We start from the raw sequence: 23,293 nt of genomic DNA, 5'->3' as shown, positions 1-23,293 counted from the left end.
AATATATTAAAATCTTTATCAAACTAGTATATTGAAGACAAAAGGTTTACATGTGGGAGATTTATAAAACACTAAAAACTTTTATTAATAATAAACTTACTCCTATCACATCATTACAGCAACTAAAGACTTACTAGTTAAGATTCAGCAGTACAAGTAGCACATTAAAAATAAGGCAAAAAAAGAGGAAAGTTTCCCACGAATATGATAAAATGTTCATTCTCAATACAAAACAATTCAAAAATTGATATAAAAAATACTAAGTTGACAACAGAAAAACAAGAGCCAACAGAAACAACTCACAGAAGATACAGGAATGCCTTGCTTTATTGTGCTTTTCAGATACTGCATTTTTTTTTTACAAAATGAAGGTCTGTGGCAACTCTGCATCTAGCAAGTCTACTGGCACCATTTTCCCAACTGCATCTGCTCACTTCTTATCTCTATGTCACATTTTGATAATTGTCACAGTATTTCAAACTTTTTAACTATTATATTTGTTATGGTAATCTGTGATAGTGATCTTTAATGATACTATTGTAATTGTCTGGGGCACCATGAAACTTGTCCATATAACACTCAAAGTTAATCAGGAATTGCTTCTTATTGATGAATAAAGAAAGTGGTTTCCTGAGTTGAAATTTACTCCTGGTGAAGATGCTGTGAACACTGCTGAAATGACAACAAAGAATTCAGGATGTTACATAAACTTGGTTGATAAAGCAGGGTTTGAGAGAACTGACTCCAATTTTCGAAGTCCTGCCTGTGGATAAAATGCTATTAAACACTATCACGTGCTACAGAAAAATCTTTCATGAAAGGGAAGGTCCATCAATGCAGCAAATGTCATTGTTGTCTTATTTAAGAAATTGCCACAGCCACCCAACCTTCAGCAACCCCCACCCTGATCAGTCAGCAGCCATCAACTGAGGCAAGACCCTCGACCAGCAGAAAGATTACAACTTGATGAAGGCTCAGATGACTGTTAGCCTTTTTTAGCAATAAAGTATTTTTAAATTAAAGTGTGTACGTTGTTTTTATTAGACATAATGCTACTGTACACTTAATAGACTACAGTACAGCACAAACATAACTTTTATATGCATGAGGAAACCAAAAGACTCACGTGACTTACTTTATTGTGATATTAGCTCTACTGTGATAGTCTGAACCCACAATATCTGGGGTATGCCTATAGATAGAGCAGGTAATTAATAACAAACATATATTACAAGTTTAATATTTAAACAATTCCAGAAATGGAAACTAAATATATTAGAAATATAAATTGGCATCATCTTTCTGGAAACAAATTTGACAATATGCTTTGATCTAGTAATTACATTAGGAAATGATTTCAAAATTCAAGATTTATGCACAAAAATCATCACAATATTTCTGCACAAAAAATACTTGATTAAAATATTCTAAAATGTTAATAGTGGTTATCTCTCAGTTTAAGAACTATGGATGACCTTTACTTCTTTATATTTTTTCATATATTCCAAGTATTTTATAACAAGCGTACATTAACTTTAGTCCAAAAAAATTCAAGTTACTTTTTAAAGGTTCTGTTGACAAATATCACCCAGTTCTTCTTATAGAAACAAATAATGAATGTTTGCTATTTCTATTCCAATGGACAGGGCTCCTATTCTAATTCTGGATTTATACCTCCCACTTACCAAGAACATCAGCCTCCACACCAGCATAGCAGAGGAGTTTTAGTTAGAGAGAGATCTAAGTTTAAATCCTAGAAATACCACTTATAGCTGTGTTACTTTGGGCACCTTACTTTTCTAAACTTCAACACATTCTTAAATAAGACTTGCATATATTATATTTATATATTTAGAGATTAAGATAGTTCCAATATTACAAAGGGCAATTCAGAAAGGGTATAAAGATGAAGGTGGAATCTTGGAGGAGGTAGGTGGGAAGAATACAATTTGGGATTCATCCAAAGGAAAGTTATGGTGACATATGTTCTGACATGGTAAGCATGAGATTAAATGAGTAAGTTTCTCTTTATTCTTTTGTAAAGAACACTTACTATATGATATACACTAGGGACACAGCAGTGAATAGGGTAAACAGGACTCCTGTTTGCTGACCACATATTCAATGGCGGTGAAGGTGGGGGGTGAGGTGGAGGTGAATGCCAGGTAGAGACATACAAATCAAATTAGTGAGGTGTGTCATAAATAAAACAAAGTGTAACAGGCAATGGGATAGATGGCGGATGGGTGCTATTTTGAAGAGCATGGTCAAGGAAGGCTCCTCTGCAAAGACTGGGCTGACACTTGAATGACATGGAGCCACGGGAAGAGCCTGAGTCTGAGAAAACAGCCAGTGCAAAGACAAAGACGAGAACAAAGCTGGCATATTCACAAACAGCAGGGAGACCACTGTGAAAGGCCAAGAGATTGAAGAGGTAGCAGGGACCAGATCACATGGGGCCATATCATCAAAAGGAGTTTGAATTGTGTTTTACTGTGGATGAGAACACACTGATGTTTTCAATAGACTGACACAATCTTACTGCATCTTAAAAATTACTTCAACCAAACTGTGGAGGTAGAATTCTAGTGACAGGAGGCTATTGCAGCCAGCTAAATATGCTTTGAACTAGGTAGGACTGAAAGCACTGCAGTGGCAGAATAAAACAGAATTCCCATGGAGGCTGATTTCAACTCTATCTTTGAAACCAAACACAAAGATCTCACTTCGTAAAAACATTCCAGGTTCTCCTAGCTTCAGGTGCCATCACTTAACTTCATACAACATTCTAGTGAAAACATGTATCAAAATGTATTGCAACTGTCTATTTACAAAGCTGCTTTTTCTACTGGGTCAAACCCCAAGAATGAAGGCAGGAACAATGTCTTATTTATCTCTGTAATACCTAGCAGAGTGCTTGGCATATAAGTGCTCAGTAAATTTGATCGAAAGAATGAACAAATAAATTTGAAATAATCAAAACCATCTGTAATAGTTTCCTAGGGCTATAACACAGTACCACAAATCGGGTGGCTTCAAACAACAGAAATATATTCTCTCATAGTTCTGGAGGCTGAAGGTCCAAAATCAAAGAGTCAGCAGGACCATGCTCCCTTTGAAGGCTTTAGAGGAGAATCGTCCTTGCCCCTTTCTAGTTTCTGATATCTCCCAGCAATCCTTGGTGTTCTTGGCTAGTGGCTGCATCACTGCAATCTCTGCCTCCATCTTCACATGATTTTCATCCTTGAGTGTGTCTGAGTTTCTGGGACTCCAGAGGTACCACTCACTGAATTCAGGGCCTGTCTTAATCCCATATATTCTCATCTTAACTACATTTGCAAAGACCCTTACTCCAAATAAGGTCACATTCTGAGATTCCTGGTGAACAAGAATTGTTGGTAAACACCATTCAACCCCACTACACCACTAAACACCACAATGCATTGCCTTATAAAGTGGTAACCTTCCCGTTCCAAAAGTGTTCCATAAGGCTGAATAGTCAAAATCAGAAACATTCAACAGAAGAGATTTCTGTATTGCCTTTGTGTGTCCTTTAACCTCTCTAGTTTCAGCCTACTGATCTGTATGTTATGAGAAGTTTACAGTCTCTTCTAATAGTAATATTCTATGATCTTAAGCCATAATTTTTCTTGACAACTTTTTAGATTTTACAAACATATTAGGCATATAGAGACCCTCAAATATTTTAGCAAATTTAAATGATAGCAGAAAAGTTTATTTTCTTAGCTTTGAAGTAGGTAGAATGTTTTTTGTAAACTAGCCACCATAACACTCACTTTAATTTTCTTCATTTTTCATTAAGAATGCAGCATATTCCTCTAAACATTACAACACTATACAGTCATGTGCCAAATAACCACATTTTGTTCAATAATAAACAGCATGTATAACAGTGGACCCATAACATTATAACACTGTATTTTTATTGTATCTTTTCTATGTTTAAATGCACAAATACCATTGTGTTACAACTTCCTACATATTTAGTACAGTAACATGCGGTACAGGTTTGCAGCCTAGAAGCAATAGGCCATACCACACAGCCTATGTGTGTGGTAGGCTATGCTATCTAGATTTGTGTAAATATGATGTTCACACAATGACGAAATCGCCTAATGATGCACTTCTCAGTATGTATCCTCATCGTTAAGCGATACATGACTCTACTTTCATTTTAACAGACTATACCTCTGAACGCCTTCTATGTGCCAGGCACATAGGGCTATGGCAGTGAATAACCCACTTCCAACTCACATACTTGTAAATCATTAAATTATTAACTAACTAGACCTCAGTCTCTTCATAATTTAAAAATTCCACTTATATGATATTCTAACAGACATATTACTTTTTTAAAGGGACTATTTCAAAAAATAGCTTTGTCGATTTCTGAAATAGATATATTCTCATTGTTTAAAAAAATCAGAGAAGTAGGAAGATGGTAAAAATTATCAGAAATCTCACTACCCAAAGATAGGTACATTATACTGAATAACCTTCCAGATTTGGATGTTTTCACACATTCATATATAATATCTTCCATGATTTTATCCAAAAATACAGATGTAGAAAGCTGCATTACATGGCATGTGTCAGATTGACAGGCATGCCATTTTGCAACTAGTTTTTCCCTCCAAAATTGTTATGTATATCTTTCTATGACAAATATGGCTATTTGGCATCATTTTATTGGATGCAGAGTTTTCTGTTGAATTAAAATATCCATAATTTATCCAATCCCCCACTGATAAATACTGAAATGAATTAAAATATCTATCATTACCAATGTTGCAAATTGTTACCAAAAATCTGTATATATACATCTTAGCAAAGTTTTACAGTTGCCCCTTTGGACAAATTCCAGGACTGCAGAAAGGGTAGTATTCACATTTAAAATTTTCATCTGTATAGATAGACCTTCTGTCCTCTCCAACTCCACATATAAGATTACTCATTTTCTTATATCCTTCCCAACAGTGGATTTTGTCAGTCTTCACCAATATGAAAGTACTCTTCTGCCAAAACAAAACAAAGCCAAACCACCTTTTATTTGCATTTCCTTTATTACTAGATAAGCTATACATGTTTTGCTACATTTATATTTCTTCTTGGAACTGCTTGAGTCCTTTGCTAATTTTCTACTGAGTAGTCTTATATTCGAGTATTTTGCTAATTTTCTACTGAGTAGTCTTACATTCTTGGGGATTTGATTGTATTATCCTTAAAAGTAAAGAATGTTTTCATTTTACTTTTTAGAATAACTTCATTGTTTTTCTTAAAATATATATTCACTATGAAGAATTTACACAAAAAGTAAAATTTTAAAAAAATTTAAACTACTAAAAAATTCCACTACTCACCATTTCATACATAACAGTGCTAGAGAGTGAGCTCGCTGTATGTTATGAATATTAACTTTTGTTCCCCAAGGTGAAAATGGCTTCATTCATAAGTTAATTTTTAAAGGCAAGTAAGATATGTCTTTCTTTATAAAAGGTTAAGTTGCACATAAATCACATTTCAACAAATCAAATGCTATCTTCCCAAATGACCCATTATACTTTTGATAATGGCTTTATCTCTGATTATATGCTAATTAAAAGTCAGATTTTTTAGAACTGAGTGTGTTTGTACTCTTAACTTTTTCAAATGATTACTGGGCCATAAACAGATGGCTTCAATGTATTAAAGAAGACATGCCACCCAAATAATGTCCATTAAAGAAAGACGGCAACTGAAAGAACTCCTACAGCTCAATCCTTTTATAAGGAAGCAGGGAATATAGTGAGAAAAGCAACAGATTAAAAGTTGGAAGAACTAAATTTAAAGCCCTAACTTCTCCACTCTCTTACTGTGTGATCTGGGACAAATCATTTAATCTTCTGAGCCTCAGCTGCTAAATTTCTAAAATGTTGGGAATGGAATTATTTATAAAGTCCCTTTCAAGCATTGATATTCTGCTTCCACAGAGTGATGAAGTATGGAAACCCAGAACTAAGTAACAATCAAAAAGCTAGAAAAAAAATGACAGATGAATAAGGTATTATTTCTGTATAGCTATGGGGAGCAGTAAAATACAGCAACAAGGTAGCAACAAGTAACAAAGGGAATACAGTAAACCAGCAGTCTACAAATTGGGTCGTGCATACCCCTGGAAGCGTATGAGCATGGAGTTTCAAGAGAATTGATGATTAGGTTCTCAATTTCCATCTGTACAGTTTTCTAGAACCATTGTGTGTTGACACAGCATGTCTGTTTTCCTTTACTCCCACTTTCTCTTTCCCTTTACCTCTTTCCCCTCTGCCACTTCATAAAAGAAAACTGTAACTCTCACATTTTCTGAAACTTGCTGTCGAGTACTGTCTTTGGGCTAAAAACATACAGGTGGCCAAAAGGACATTTCAATATATTCATGTTGAGATAGTTAATTACTCTAAAAACACGGAAACCTTTTTCTTTCTTTTTTTTTTAACATTTATTTTAAGTTCAGGGTTCTTTTTCAAATCAAAGTGTCACCACTTCCATGAAAATGAAAGGAGAATCAAATCCAGTTGCTACCTGACAAAGCATTAAAAATAATTTTGATTATGTATTATTTTGTTGTTTTATGCACACGACCTAGAAGAACGGGTGCTACTACTAATACAAAGCACTTTTTAATGACCGTCTACTAAATTCATAAGTGAGGTTTCTCAACACTTTCAAATATTAAAGTAAAAAGGAACAGAATCAAGCAGAACCCCACCTTTTCTAATATTTAGAAATGGATAAAATAATTGAAATAAATCAGCCCCATCTATCCCGCTGAAAACGCATTTGACAAAATTTTACTTTAATACTTACTAAAATTTGTAATTAACATATGTTGTTTTGATTGTCTACTGGACATGACTGAACTGATAACTCAATCCAAAATAAATGACACAGAGCATATGGACATACACAATTTTCGTATTTTTGTATTGTAACTGTCCACAGAACTCAGAACTGAGTGACCATTAAAATAAAGCACTTTTTATTCCCATCTACTAAATTCATGAATGAATTTCCTTTTGTTGCAGAAAAATATAACATGATTGATAAAAATGCTTTCCAGCATAAAAGAATACATTAGGATAATATGTAGAGAAAGTAAAACAAAAATAACAGTTCAAAGAGAAAAAAAGACCATAAAAAATTCTGTTAAAATTAACTTTGTTCATATATTTTTTAATGAATGAATTGTTAAAAATCCCCTCATATACATTTAAAATTGTAATTTGAACAACACTATCAGAAATTACATCTTTACAGATATTAAAACTTAGATGAAAAACTCAAGATGTGGGAGAAGGTATATAGTTGTTTTTCAAGTTCTTTGAAAGGCTATATGAGCAAAATATTTGAAAACCCTTATACTAAAGGTCAGAATATATCATTAGTGCTAATGGACATCCTCATCTGGATGTTCAGACACTTGAACTCTACATATTCGAAGTAAACTTATCTACCTCCCTCTACAAATGCACGCATTTGTTTTTGAAGGAAGAAAGAAAAACAAACCTGCCTCTTCTTCCTATTTGCATTTTTGTTACTAGCTTCACAGTCTACCTGGTCTTTCCAAACTAAAAAAGTAGGAATACTTTTTACCTCCCAAAGCAAATCAGTTCCTAGGACCTAACTCCTAACTTTCTCTCTTCCTTCCACCACTGCCATTGTTGAAGATCTCTTCACCAGCTGTCATCAAATAGCTTTTCTTCAAAACAATAACTATACTTAATTTTACCTCCCAGGATCGCCCATGGAAAGTAAAATTACTTTACAATAATCAGAGCTATGCAAGTGCACCTGTCACTGCATATGTATGACTTACCAAAAAAAAAAAAATAATCACAGAATCATGAAGGTGGAAGAAATCAGTCAAACCCTTGGAGACTATCCTTATCTAAATATCTTTAAAGCTGTTGTCTCAACAGTCACTGGTTGAGAATTTATAATCTCATGAGCTGCCCACACTTTATGAACAGCTCTGCCAAAGATCTGGGTCCAAATACAACTCACTTGACTTATTAGTCCTAAATTAATTTGGTTAAAAAAGAGATTCATGTTAATACAAGAATATCAATAAAATTACATACAATTATAAAGAAGTTAAAAATAACTTATAACTTCACCACCCAGCGATAGCTTCAGTTAGCATGTTGGGATACATCTAGCTTTCTCTTTTTTATTTTTTGGCAAGCATGCATGGTGTATAGATATGTACGTATTTTGTGATTTATTTTTTAAACACAATTAAGATAATCTGTAGATACTCTGGGTTTTTTCTTCACTTAATTATGTTGCTAGCATTTCTTCCATGTGATTAAAGATTCTTCAAATTCTTCAAATCATTTTAGTGGATACACAATATAGAAATAATACTAGAATCCATTGAGCCATTTGTAAACTATATTTTTATATATCCTTTAAATTTTTCAAGGCATTTAAGTGCTAACATAATACAGAAATAATGAAAAATACTATACTACATAATACTATAATCTAATCATTTGTAAATTATGTTTTCAATTTTTCACAGTGATAAACAATGGGATGAATAAACTTGAAGATTAACCTTTATCTACATTTTTAGTCATATCCTCAGAATAGATTCCCAAAAGCAAATGATCAAAAATACTAATTTAAGTATTAATTTTTAAAAACTTACTAGCATTGTGTATGTGTAACCTTCAAGCTGTAAACTCACTTTGGCTGCAGTGTAGTAGTAGCGCAATCACAACTCACTGCAGCCATGACCTCCTGGGCTCAAGAGATCCTCCACCACAGCCTCCAGCTTGGCTGGGACTACAAGCACGTGTCACCATGCCTGGCTAATTTTTAAAATTTTTTTTTGTAGAGACAGGATCTCTCTGTGTTGCCTAGGCTGGTCTCAAATTCCTGAATTCAGCAACCCTCCCACCTAAGCCTCACAAGTGTTGGGATTATAGGCATGAACCACCATGCCCAGCCAGTATCACATTTTTTAGTATGCATTTCTTTGATTACCAGTATGGTTAAACACAAGATCTCCTTATTTCCCTACTGTTCCTAGCTATTGGTACTTACTTTACCCTCTGAGGTAACGGCCTTTTCCCATGTGGCAAAAGGAAGTAGAAGAGAGTACACAGGCTTCAGAGTCAGCATGACCTAGAGTTTAACCCATTTCCACTACTTAATTGTGTTACCTTGGACAAATGACAGCTTTAAACTTATATCTTCTCCAAACTAGAGACCACTTAACACAAAGTAGGAACAGTGCACAGCAATCAACAACACACAACCAATCAAAATCTATAACATATTAACCCTCTTCTTCCTTTAATTCACATGACAGTCGTTTAAATCCTGGAAGACAGCAATGCTCTGTCCCCTCTCACCAACTCTCCATCTCCATCTCTATCCCTGCTGGCTAAAATCTGAGACTTTTTTTCTCCAGAGAAGTGGTTTCAAATCACCTTACCAACCTGCTCATTATCTTCAGAGAACAATTTAGCTGAGTTATATCCTCCTAGAACATGGCATTTGGAACAAAATACTCCAGATATGATTTGAAAAGATCAGAATGAAAGCTATTACTTCAAATAATTACATCAAATAATCAGTCAAATGTGTTTTCCTAATCCACATCCATAAGACAACAAAATTTATAATTTGTAAACTCAAAATTCTAACTGTAGTCCACTCATCTTCCCTGATTAGGCAGGCCAGATTAAAAGTGAAGGTCTTGGAGCACAACAGGCCTTTCTGGAAGTTCATATAATACCTTGAGCAACTTAATATCTGGAAACTCAGTTTATTCTTTGGTAAAAATGGGAGTAATACTACTTATCTCACAGAGTTTTTGTAAACATCAAAAACACCAACTGGGCCAGGCACGGGGGCTCATGCTTGTAATCCCAGCACTTTAGGAGGCCAAGGTGAGCAGATCACTTGAGACCTGGAGTTCCAGACCAGCATGGGCAACATGGCAAAACTCCATCTCTACAAAAACTAGAAAAATTAGCCAGGCATGGTGGGGCATGCCTGTAGTCCCAGTTACTCAGGAGGGTCATTTAAGGCCGGGATGCAGAGGTTGCAATGAGCCGAGATACTGCCATTGCACTCTAGCCTGGGAGACAGAACAAGACCCTGTCTCAAAACACAAACAAAACAAAACAAAAAAAAACCACACTAATTAAAAGTATCTGTCATATAGGAGTTACTCCAAAAACAGAAACAAATACAGTTGACAATTCAACATGGGTTTGAACTGCAAAGGTCCACTTACAAGCAGATTTTTTTCAATAAATATACAAAGAAATTTTATGAAGATTTATGAAAATTTAAAAAAACTTGCAAAGCATCACCCCTGAGACAGACCAATCCCTCCTCTTCCTCCTCAGCCTACTCAACATGAAGATGATGAGGTTCATGAAGACCTTTACGATGATCCATCTCCTCTTAATGAGTAGCAAACTCTTACTTCTGATATTCTTAATAACATTTTCTTTCCTCTAGCTTACTTTATTGTAAGACAGAATGTAATACATATACAAAATTTGTGCTAATCAACTGTTTATGTTATCAGTAAGGCTTCTCACCAAGAGTAGGCTATTAGTAGTTTTTGAGGAATCAAAAGTTATATGTGGATTTTTGACTGCACAGGGAGTTGGAGCCTGCATTGTTCAAGGGTCAGCTGTAATTATAATTGTTACTAAAGCAAGACCACTGCATCTTTATTAAGCACCACTTGCCAAGTACTTTATATGGTCCTGAACTACAGTTTGTTCTACTCAAAATTCTGATAAGTAAAGCAGACTTTGCTGAAATTTAGTTACCCAGTTAACAACTAATTTTCTCCCCCAAATTCTACCCTGACTTGCCTTGGTCTTCTCCATCTCCCTCTAGCCATCACTTTCTGAAAATGAAGAGCCATCCCTACCAGCAGGTGGAGGCATGGAGCAGCGTTCCAAAACTGCGACTCAAAGAAAATTATAAGCAGGAGATGCTTCAATGTCAACCATACAATCACTGGCACAGTCCCTTCCCTTATAAAAGGAACCTACCAGCAGCCAAAATACAGCCCTGCAAGTTTAGAAGGCTCATCTATAAATCTAGTTTTTGTTCCTCTCCTCATATGCTGATCCTGTGAACACTTATACCTGAATGCAAATATGCAAAAGTATCACTTATTTGTGAATAACCTTTTGAAAAGCATGTTTGGCAACAATATAAAAAAATCAACAGAGTCTATGTTACTTTTAGGCAAGAATAAGCCATTTAAATGCGGAAGAGAATAAAGTCAAACTTTTCTCTCAATTCAAATTAACCATAAAAGATAAGCAACTTCATAGCCAGAATTTAAGTTTTGAATTATTTTTAAATTAGAAGATTCAAAACGAATTGGAGTTTTTTGTAGTGAACACAGGGAATTTAAGAATGTCTAGATCTGAAAAGATCTTTAGTCAAGAGACTTCTAACAAAATCAGAAATAGATTTTATATAAACACATAAACAAATGTGATCCATAAAGTCAAACAAAGAAAATTAAGAAAACAAAGAAAATTAAATTCCTTAAGAGGGCCTGCATGCAATAAGGCTTCTTCATAATCTAAATTTACTAGGTCTTTAATCCAGTTAAATGACTGTTAACGATCTTAGACAAAAATGAGACAGAACCTAAGTTTCGTCCACTCCCCCTTTCTTCGGCTGTTCTCTTCCCAAACTTGCCCCTACATTCATCCTCAGAAAACAACACAATTCTCTATAACTGCTCTGGTCAATAGTGAAGGAAGAGGAGGGAAGAGAAAAGAAGAAAAGAGTTGAAAATTGCCTCAGAGAATGAACGGCACCTCTCCCTCTTCCCACCCAAAGTGAGCTCCCTCTCTTCCTAACTTCTGTGAAGGGCTTAATATTTTACCTCTTGCAGACTTTTGTGTTTAAGAAGGAATTCTTGGGTAGACAGCACGTACAGCTGATAGAACTCTAGGCATAGCAACAAAGCAGTAAAATCTCGGCATATAAATCACATCTCCTAGACTGAATGTGTTCCTGACAACCTATAAACTAGCAATTTGAACACCCTGTTAGAACTACACTCCCACTCCAAATACACTATGGATTTACATTAATATTATGTTTGAGCATATATCTGAAATATAAACATATATTAGCTCAGAAGTGGAAACTAAAGTATGGTAATATTAAATTTAAATCAAAGTATGAAGCATTTCTGAAAACAGAAATGAAGCCAAGGTCCCAACAAAACAGGTGTTTTGAGAATACACAGGTAGGAAGGTCTCATAAATATAACCACTTCCCTTGGGGTATCCCACTCACTGGCCACACCATTCCCTGTATCAGCTTCTGTATCTAAGTTTGCAAAGAGGCAACTATTATGCTAACAGTAATTTGGAATAATGCGCATTTATATACTGATGTTGGGTATACAAGAGCGCTTATAAATGAGCACAGGACATGCAAATAAAATTTCACAAAAGAGCAAATAGCACAAGCAATACTTCAGAAAGCACACTCTTGCTTACTGCAATTTAAAACAAACTCAGTGTACCACAGTGCATCCACTATAGTAGCAAAATGTTTATAAAATGTCTAATAATATATGATTGGAGAGGAAACAGACAGGATCACCTATTTTGGTAATATCAAAGGATAGATCCTTTTGAGAATTTCAAAGATGTTCTTACCTTTTGACCCAACCTAGTGATTTTAAAGACTTTATCAAGCATGCATGAAGGTATTTATTAAATGAAGTTTTGCATACATCAACAAAAACCTAAAAACAAAAATGTTCAACATTCAGAGAATGTGTTGCTCATAGATTAACATGACTTCACTCTAGTTATTAAGTAAGACAATACCTCTGCTCTGCCAGTTGAAAAGCTGCTAGCCATATGTAGCTATTTAAATAAAACTGAAGTAAAAATTCATTCCCTCAGTCATACTAGCCACATTTCAAGTGCCCACTAGCCACAGAAGGCTAGCGACTATCATTGGGTAGTGCAAAAACATTTCCATCGTCACAGAAAGTTCTACTGGACATCTCTGATCATATCCACGTGGGCCATCCTCCTTCCTCCTCCCCCTACATTCACCCATTTGTCTAGAAACAACTGCTTCACCTTCAGTCCTTGGCCTAAGCAAGCCTCAACGATTACATAAGGCTAACCCTGATTTAAACCAGAAATTTAGGCATACATCCCTTATCATAACACTTTGATAACTCCAGTATAATAATTACACCACATATAATCATACCATTTTCTCTATCACAATTCTGTAAGCTTCCTGAAGGAGGAACCAACTTTTATCCAAGGGGCTTTGAACTATTCTGGCATTCACAGGACCTGGATAATTTGTCATATACTAAGAACACTGCTAAAGAGAGAACGGAAATAATGACTGTAGTTAAAAAATGGTTGTGTATAAGGAAGGGTATGCATACAAAGGAGAACTTGGTTAGGGTGGCAGTGTTACAAACGATTGAAACAACAACTGCAACAGGAAACTACTACAGGCTAAGTATCACTATCCAAAATGCTTGGGACCAGGAGTGTTTTGGATTTCAGACTTTTCTGGATTTTGGAGTATTTGTGTATACATCATGAGATATCTTGGAGATAGGACCCAAGTCTAAACACAAAGTTCATTTAGATTTCGTATACACCTTATACACATAGGCTGAAGGTAATTTTACACGCTCTTTTAAATAATTTTGTGCATGAAACAAGGTTTGTGTACATTGACCCACCAGAAAGCAAAGGCGTCTCATCACCCGTGTGGACGACCTCATCACCCATGTGGTCAATCTGTACTTGTTTGGCATCACCATCATTTCTGACTCTGAATTTATATGCTAGTGATAAGCAATCATTTCTCACACTTACTCATACAAATGCACTTAACAGTAAACAATACGACATACCATTAATACAGTGTGAAAATAATGTGTTTAGGGTAACTAGGCAGCACAGTAGCAGCCCCAGAATAACTGCATCAGCTGCTCAACAACAGCAACAAATAATAGCAGGCTCTCTGTCTCCGTGTCGGCACTCAGAAAGTTTCCATTTGAGGGCATTTTGGATTTTCAGACTAGCGATGCTCAGCCTGTAATTCTTTACATTTTCTCAATGCATAACACAAGGAGCCTCACTCACAAGAAGCTATTCTATGAGTATATATTTGTGAAATATTTCTTAAAAAAAAGACAAATGCTAACTTAGAAACAATATAAATTAATGATAGATTTCTAAAAATTAAAACTCAAATTTCTAACCCATATAAGATTTGCTTCCAGTGCATAGAAAATCTGACTGAATAATTCTAACTGCAGTGCTTTGCATACCCATCAATGTACTCACTCAACTTTCACATCTACCAAGAACCTACCTATGCAAAGTACCATAAATATGATGGTGAACGAGACATAATTTCTGCCTTCACAATATTTTTTTTCCAAATATGAATGCTATTCTGAAAGACAAATCTTTAAACTCAGCTATCAACAATAGATATCCAAAAACGACAAAGAACAGGCTTCATCTACTTTATCATTCACTAATTCAAAAAACTCGTATTAACCATTTGAAATAGTACACATCCTAGTTTAAAACAAAAAATTAATGCCTCATTTACTTGGCATCCTTGGAAGAGCTGGTGTTCCACTTAAATGAATTTTCCAGGTAACTCAAGCTTGTCCATTTCAGCACCAATACTTAAACTCTTTGGCATGGAAATCTTTTTAAAAACAAAAACAAAAAAGTACAAATCTTTCAACTTTTAAAAACAGACTCTATTAACATTATTCTGACTAAAAATTATTGTGTTGTACAACACTCAAGCCCCTCAACTAAATGTCCCAGGGTGCTTGTAAAAGTTGCTGGCTTCTAAGAGTTTTTCTTCTGATCCCCAGCTTTTGGTGTGTCTGCTGTCAATCTTTGCTGCTGTCAGTGTGAACTGACTCTGGCAGCCTCCCACCCCACTTCAAATTTGCTGCTACTTGGAAAACAAGTTGTGTCAGAACTTTGCCTAAAACACACCTGCTTTGAGATGATCTCCAAATCAATTTTGGCCACTCAGTCTTTTCTGTGTATTCCTGGAATTGTTACGGTCTGCAGTTACAAGTTTCAAACCAAGTTTTGGATAAATGAATTTGTGCTGTACCTTCATGCTCCGTATTGTTTTCATATTTAAAACTGATGCTCAGTCAGAGATAATTTCATTACCTATTCATTCATTCAACAAATTTTATTAAGTACCTACTATGAGCTGGGCTCCAATACTATGGTGACAATAAAGAAATGAAAAGGAAGGTTGCCAGTTTTAAGCATATTTTAAAGTACAAAAACTGTAACTATTTTACTTAATGTCTTTTTTTTTAAAAAAGGTTTTTTTTTCCTAAGTATCTTAAAATTACAAAACCAGTTAAACTTTTTATAACTTCTGTACCTTCAGGCTTAGGAACTAAAAATTTAAGGGTAAAGAAAGCATTTGATTAAACTAAATGTTTATTTTACAAGCTCGGAGCAGGATTCCAAGGTTTTCTGTCTCCTTTTTTTTTTTCTATTACAAATTCCCATCTAGGCCTAAAGAAATCAATATCAACATATGCTTGATTATTAAATGATATACAAAGTCTTGATAATGGTAAGTATGTCCATCTCAGCATCCACTAAGTTTACATTTACCACAATGTTAATAGAAAAAAAAACGTTAACTGAGGAAAATTTCTGTCCAAAGTTTAAGAAGTTCCTATATACTTCACTTTGGGGTTCAGAAATTTTTTTAAAAGTTGTAAGGGTTAGCAAAATATGGTGTAATTCTACAATATTTGCTTCATCTGCCACAATCATATTTTTAAAATTCCATTACCCATTTAAACCTAAGGCTGGAAAAATGAATCAAGAAGTGGAGCTTAAAATTGGTCTCTGTGGATTAAGACATCAGCAAAAACCCCTGGCATCAGCCTCATTTTAATCCCTTGGAATCTTCCTTCTCATTCATTTTCTCCTCAGAGAGCACAAGAACTTTATTCATGTTTTATAATTGTATAAATAATCAGTGATTGCCTTTATTATTCAGACATAACTGGAAATGAGTTGCTAGTCATGTGCCTGCTGATCTGAGGAAGTAAAATAATATTTAGAAGTGAAAAAGTTAACTACCATTAAAAACTTTTAACTACTACTATTAAAAACCTCCTTCAGCAGTGCATTAGTGCATTAATATTTCCTCGATATTAATTCTGGAATCTGAACATGCTTTAAGTGGTACTAAAAAGGCAGATCACCGGTCTAACCTTCAAAATAAATAACCATGTAATATTATTCTAAATGACACATTATAGTAATTTTCACAAGTCTGCTCTGACTTCATTAGCATACTACCTTGTGCTGTGAAATAAGTTTTAGTTTAGATAAAAAGGATTCAGAAAGAAACCCAAATATAGGCTCTTGCTCCTTCTACAAACACTTCAGGCGAAGAAGTAAATGACAAATATTTACTAGACACTTATTACACGCAAAATCTCTACCAGGTGCTGTCCACACTACCTGCAAACACACACACACATACACACACCTTGCTCAAGATACAATATAACTGGAGAGAAAAAATATACTCCCATAAAAGATAATATTAACCAATAGGAAAAATATATTTGATTTTAAAAGTGATCGTTAGCCATAACTTCTGGCAGCAGAAAGTGAGGGCACTCAGTTCAGATGTAAACAAAATTCTTTTTACCTGTCTGTTTTAAGTCTGGCAATCAAAATTAGCCAAACCTAAGGAACTGGGCCAACGGCATCACCACAGGAAAAAAACAGAAATGCTCAGGAGCAACTGGTATTGGACCACTCAAAGTCTTCCCATGAGTTCACATTAGTAGTTTCTCTCCTAAAATCTCCTTATCAAATTAAAAACAAAACTGATTCCTGGCTATGAATTTTGCAGACTTGTTCCTCTGAAACCCAGTGCAGCCCAACCACAGAAACGAAGGAGTCGGGGAGAGGACAGCAACCGGGCATCTAGGCCTATTGTTCAGAGAGAACCGCCAGGACCAGGCGAGCGCCGCGGGGCGCGCGGGAGCTGGGGGAGGAGAGGCGCGAACCCCGTACAGGTGTGTGTATGGGAAGAGGGACAGGTATGTTGCAAGGCGGGGGAGCACAGGCGTACTCTGGGACAACTAAGGAATAAAGACTCAACTTCCAGGCCGAAAAAGACGAGGGCGGTCATTCCTGAGGCTTAAACTGCTGGGCACAGAAGGTGACGAGCCTGGGGAGGGTCTGATGAGAGGATCCCGGAGCCCACCAGGGTGAGGTTTTGGGGAGGCTGGAGAACTGAGGGGGGGACAGCCAGAAAGATTCAAAGAAAAGGCTCTCCAATCGAAAGGCCAGCCTAGAAATCCCCAGACAATGGACAATGCGCGGGCTGGGGGATGTCGCGGAGGTGAAGCTGGGTGGGCAGAGGGAAACAAAAGAGAGAAGCCCTCAAGTGTGGGCCCGGCGGCGGCGATTACCTGAGAGAGCTGCCGGGGATTGGGGCAGCCGAAGAGCGCGGAGCTGGAGCTGAAGCTGATGGCTCCTCGGCGGCTGAGGACGTGCTGGGGGACCGGCCTGTCCAGGGGCAGTACCGGCAGCTGGTAACATACTTCCATTGAATACGCCCGCCCTGCCTCCGCGCGGCGCCCGCCCTGCCGCGGCCGCCGGCCCCTGCACTGGGAGGGGGCCGCGGCTCGGGGGCTCCGGGCCGAGACAGGGGCAGGGCGGGCGGGGACTGACCCCGGGCCGGGAAGCCGCGCTCACGCCTCCCCAACCCCAGCCCTCCGCTCGGGCCGCGGCGCCAATTACTAGGACCGGCGCGCGCCTCGCTCCAGGCGAGGGGGGACGGGGTGCAAGCGGGGCCAGCACAGGCAAAGTCGAAGAGGGAACCCCGCCGCCCTGCGGCTCCTCGGCCAAGAGGAGCAGGTACCCGGACTGCAGAGTTCGAGCGGAGCACGGACGGAGCAAAACGGTGCAAGAAAAGACAGCTGGAGCCAGCGGCCAGACCCAAAGCGCGCGGGACTCAGGAGCAGCGACCAGCTCGGGCCGCCGCCGCCGCCACCGCCGCCGGAGTCCTGCCCCTCCCCTCCCCCGGAGCCTGACTTCACTCCGCCGCCGGCGCGAGCCCGGCGTAATTCACACTTTGCAGCCGCGGACCCTGCGCCAACCACGGCTGCCGCCACCGTGACGTCACGACGCCGCGCCGCAGGCCGAGCGCCCCGCGCCGCCGCAGCGCCCAGGGAGACTGGCCAGCGGCCGAGGGCGACAGTAGCCTTCCTTGTGTTCTGCACCCGGGAACTCTGTCGGAGTCCCCGCCCGACAAACGTTTTCCCCCATCTGTCTCATCCGCAGTTCCCTTCACGCCCCGCCGTAACTCCCTCCCCTAGCTCCTCGCCAGCCAAGGCGCGTGCGCACGAGGCCCCACCGTTTCGGGGCATCCCCCTGAGCGCTAAATTCGTGCGTTTCAGCGCGCCTAGGCTATGGGGTGTGCTCATCCCGCGCTAGAGGCGCCGCTGCGGCCTGCCGACCCCAGAAACCCAAAGCACGCGGCGCACTCGCCGTCCTCAGCCCTGACCGCGGGGTCACTGCCGGCTTTTCTCTCCTTGAATTCCCATTCATGGGCTTCGCTAGAGACCGCTGCGGCAGTGACGTCAGCGGGCCGCGCGGGCACCGTCCTCTTCGCTACGTCACTGCCAGTCCCTCGGTGGGGCCGGGCTCGAGTGCTCCCCTGGCAGGTGCGACCCCGGGGCCATCCCGAGCCCGAGGGGCGGAGAGGGGAGCCGAGAATTGGGAAGTGAGAAGGGGGCCCGGAGACAAAGGGAAAAAACCAAGACTGAGAAAGAAGTGAGAATATGGGTGAAAAGAATGAGAAAGGATGATACTGAGAAGACAAAGGGAAAAAGTAGACTGCATGCCCCTCTACCAAAAGTGTTGTTTGTTGGCTTTCGATTTTTCGAAAGTGAGAAAAGATAAAGAGCTCTTGACGTGTTTTGTAAGCTAGATATGTAATTTGAGTGTTCATTTTGTCACATTTGTCACTAAACTGTCAAAGCTTTCAGCATCAACTGATTGTTTCTAATGCATGCCGGCCTTTGGGATTTCAGCCTGAACAACCTCTCCCCTGCTGGCAAAATTGTTGCTTTGGTTCAGTTCTTAGGGCACCCACCCTTCTACTGATTTGAGATGACTAGCAACTGACAAGGTGGAAGGCCTTTGAAAGCACTGCATAGCTTCCACTGATGGTGAGATCACGTACCAAATGCACACAGTCCAGTAAATGAGCAAAAGTAGACCTTTTATCATTTTCCCGTGGCATCTGTTTCTTTTCTCTTGCTGAAACTTTATACCTCCTACGTGGATATTTTTCTACCTGTCTGCTTTCTACTATTAAAAGAACTGTAACCTCCAACGTGGTCTTGTGGATTTTGTCTTCATTAGATGATGTAAGCTCCTCTTTAGTACAACTGATCCAACTTATCTTTGAAATCCAAATTACTCCCACAACTTCTAGTAGATGTATTGAGCATCTACTATATGCTTGGGATTATACTGAGCACGTTTTCCTACGTTATCACGTTTACTTCTCACAAAAACCTCATGAGGTAATTATTAGTACCTGAATTGAGAATACGCTCATGGAAACAAACTTGCCCTAGACCTTACACAGATAAGTGGCAAGAACTAACCTCAAATAATGTTTGAATTCTGTGTAAATCTAACCATCCAGGAGGTGATACTGGTGTGATGTTACTGTGTACCAAATAAAATAACTATATTACATTTAATAACATCTAAGAGACTCAGGTTGATTAAATCATTTAATGACACTCAGAGCACTAAGTAGATAACTAAAAAATGCATCCCCCTTCAACATAGTTGGTTACTATTGCGCACCTGTGAGCCAAGAACCATGACAGGCATTCTACTTACAATGTTTAACTTTACCCAACACAATAGCCACATAAGTCAGGTAATTTTATCCTGATTCTACAGATGAGGAATCAGATTACAAGACCATAAGTCATTTGTCCCAGTAAACTCTGGTCTATGATTCCAGAGCCATGCATTTTCCACCATACCACACAGTATCTCAAGACCAGAGTTTTTCAGCTGTTTACAGTGTTCTTTACAGCACATTAATCAGGTTATTCAGAGAAACACAACCCATAGCATGTACATATAGACAGAGGGAGAGAGAGTTATTTTAAGGAATTGGCTTATGTTTTTGTGAAGGCTGGCAAGTCTGAAATCTGTAGGGCAGGCCAGCAGGCTGGAAATTCAAGTAAGAGTTGAAATTGCAGTCTTGAGTCTGAAATCTGCACAGCAGAACCACAGGCTGAAAACACACAGGGTTTCTACATTGGAGTCTTGATGCAGACCTGAGTCATCCTCAGGAAACTTAAGTCTTTGCTCTTAATGCTTTCAACTCTTTGGATGAGGTCCACCCACTCCATGGAGAGTAATCTGCTTAAAACCAATGGATTATAAATGGTAGTCACATCCACAAATATCTTCGTAGTAACATCTAGACTAGTATTTGACCAAATGACTGAACATCATAGTTTAGCCAAGTTGATACATAAAATTAACTATCACAGGGAGCAAAGGTTAAACTTAAAGAAATGCTATTACTTTCTGCAACAAAAAGAAAAGTACCTAAGAAAAAAGTAACAAACTGCAAAATTCTTATAAAGGAGGCTTTTACATGGTTGAAATATAACAGCCAATTTGAATATTTAGAAAGTATTCACATGAAACACAAATATCTTTACATTATGTGCCCATTTAATCTTTTCAACATGTTTTCCTTCCCCAGACCTCCTTGTCACCAGTTTTCTAGTCATATTCCTTCCAAGGTCCAAACCATCTATCCAAGCAGTCAGATACTGCTCATGAATCAGTATAGACCTCCACATGTAGCTCTTCACCTTTCCAGACAAAATGAACAACCAGGTATGCAACTCCAAGTTCTGCTGACTGGAAGTATTCCTCTTCACCACCTCTAGAACTACCACAGAGAGGGGCCATCATGTTGTAGCTGTCTACTGTCTGCACCATAAAATGCAGAACTATCTGTAAATCAGTTGCAAATATTTTTCTCAACAGGTTATAGGGGACCAGATGCCTTGGATGCCTTCTGGCTCCAAAGTTTCTGCTGAGAAATTAAATAATAATCTCACTGAGGATCCCATGTATATGAAGAATTACTTTTCTCTCATTGCTCTCAAAATTTTCTCTTTGTCTTTTTTTTTCAACAGTGTGATAATGTCTTGGTCTGGGTCTTTTTGGGTTTGTCATCCTTGAATTTGGCTGATCTAAGGTATCTAAATATGATTTCTATAAATTCAGGGAGTGTTCTGCCATTATTTCTTCTAACAATCTCTCTGCTTCTTTCCCTTTTCTCTTTCTGTAAATACCATAATGCATGCATTAGTCTGCTTGATGGTGTCACATATGTTCCTTAAACTCTGTTCACTTTTCTTTATTCCTTTTTATTTCTGTTTCTCAGAATTTGTAATTTCGCATGTCCTATAGTCAAGTTCACTGATTCTTTCTTCGGCCTATTCAAGTCTGCTGGAGAACCCCTCTAATAGATTTTTCAACTTGGCTTTGTATTTTTCAGCTTCAGAATTTGGTTCCAGTTTATAATTTCTATCTCTTTGCCAATGATTAATTTTGTTTACATATTGTTTTCCTGATTCCACTTAGTTCTCTGTCCATATTTTCCCTCAGCTCTTTCAGCATATTAAGGACAGCTATTTTAATGTATTTGTCTAGTAAGTCTAATGTCTGTGTTTTTTCAGGGAAGGTAACTGCTACTTTATTTTCTTTTTGAAAGGGACATGTTTTTCTGGGTTTTTTAAATATGTCTTGTGGGAGTTTTGTTGTTATTGTTGAAAATTGGGCAGTTGAGAAAACAGATACCTCCTCCAGTCTTTGCACACTGGCCCTGTGCCAGGGAAGTTTTTCACTAATTAGGCAGTCCATGGTTCTAAGCCTTAGGATCAGCTTAAGGAGAAAGCTTAAGACCTTACAAGTTCTTGTATGAGCATGCATCTTGCTCGGGCCATTGTGTGGCTTTTTAAATTTCTCTGTATACACAACTGCTTTTTAATGTCTTATTTTCCAAATGAGTCTCTCCTTGAGGCCTTTGGTGGTCTATTATATGTCTCTACCCATAATGTCTTACCCCAGGTGTCTATGGGCGAGTCTCCCTGCAACTTTCCCAAGCAGCAGCCACTGCTTCTCCCTGCTTGAGATCTGAGTTAGGCAAAGCGGAGACCAGTCAGTCCTTCAGGCATTCCCTAGTAGGTTAGAGCATTACAAATAAAAGTCTGCTCTGCTCCTACTGATTTATAGTTTTGTTTTGTACTGTTTTTATCTGGCTTTGGTGTCGGGTCAATATTTGCCTCATGAAATGAGCTGGAAAGGTTTCATTACAGTTCTATTTTTCTGAAAGAGTTGGTGTACAAAAGTGGGATTACTTCTTCCACAGATAGCTGACAGGGTTCACTAGTAAAACTACCTGGACCTGCACTTTTTATTATGGGAAGATTTTAAATGACTAATTCAATTTATTTACCTGATGAATCTTATAAACTAAGCTCTATATAACCCCAAAAGTAGTCTCCAAGGTTATAGGCCAAAATGTTAGAAGTGATGGGATTGCAGTTTTTCCTTTTCTTTAAAAATGTTATCCTAATCAATTATATTTGCCAAATTTTCTAAGATAAACCTATATTATTTTATAACAAAACTTATTCATAGCCTAGGCAACATGGTGAAACCCTGTCTCTCCAAAGAAAATACAAAGATTAGCCAGGTGTGGTGGCATGTGCCTGGAGTTCCAGCTACTTGGGAGGCTGAGGTGGGAGCATCACTTGAGTCCCGAAAGTCGAGGTTGCTGTGAGCTGTGATTGTGCCACTGCACTCCAGCTTGGGCAACAGAGCAAGACCCTGTCTCAAAAAAAAAAAAACCCAGTTATTTATTAAATATATAAACTGTGATTAAAAATAAAATGTCTATAATGTGATGATAAACACACAATACAATAAAAGGGTAATTGAAGAAAAAATTTCATTGAGGGTTAGTTCCTTAGACTATTTAGTAGTCCAACACTAATCAACAAGCACTTCTATAGTAGTACACTAATGAATAACCAGTCAGAAGATTTCTAGCTAAACACAGCAGATTGTATACATGTATTGGTCTG

General features: G+C 38.1%; 2 protein-coding genes across 3 annotated transcripts in view; one reads left to right on the top strand and one right to left on the bottom strand.

The window, feature by feature from the left end:
- The window catches only part of PDE7A (phosphodiesterase 7A), a 126,091-nt gene extending 107,791 nt beyond the window's left edge, over nucleotides 1-18,300 (bottom strand). Inside the window, exon 1 of one of the 2 annotated variants that reach the window (XM_032759658.2) lies at nucleotides 17,558-18,300. In XM_032759658.2, the coding sequence (XP_032615549.1) occupies nucleotides 17,558-17,695 (138 nt within the window). In that variant the 5' untranslated portion in view covers nucleotides 17,696-18,300. Of the gene's footprint in view, nucleotides 1-14,676 lie in introns of both variants that reach the window. The other variant, XM_058444258.1, reaches the window with a different exon arrangement.
- Nucleotides 18,249-19,488, top strand: LOC131384243 (uncharacterized). The gene has a single exon (XM_058444273.1). It carries the CDS (start codon nucleotides 18,560-18,562, stop codon nucleotides 18,875-18,877), a length of 318 nt encoding a protein of 105 aa, XP_058300256.1. The 5' UTR covers nucleotides 18,249-18,559; the 3' UTR covers nucleotides 18,878-19,488.
- Nucleotides 19,489-23,293: the final 3,805 nt, after the last annotated feature.

Source organism: Hylobates moloch, unplaced genomic scaffold, assembly GCF_009828535.3.
Source record: "Hylobates moloch isolate HMO894 unplaced genomic scaffold, HMol_V3 SCAFFOLD_9, whole genome shotgun sequence".
Taxonomy (NCBI): domain Eukaryota; kingdom Metazoa; phylum Chordata; class Mammalia; order Primates; family Hylobatidae; genus Hylobates; species Hylobates moloch.
This window is presented reverse-complemented; position numbering and strand designations above follow the sequence as displayed.

Bases quoted from the DNA above. Each gene is read 5' to 3' on its own strand.
- LOC131384243 (XM_058444273.1), top strand. From the start codon at position 18,560: ATGGGGTGTGCTCATCCCGCGCTAGAGGCGCCGCTGCGGCCTGCCGAC.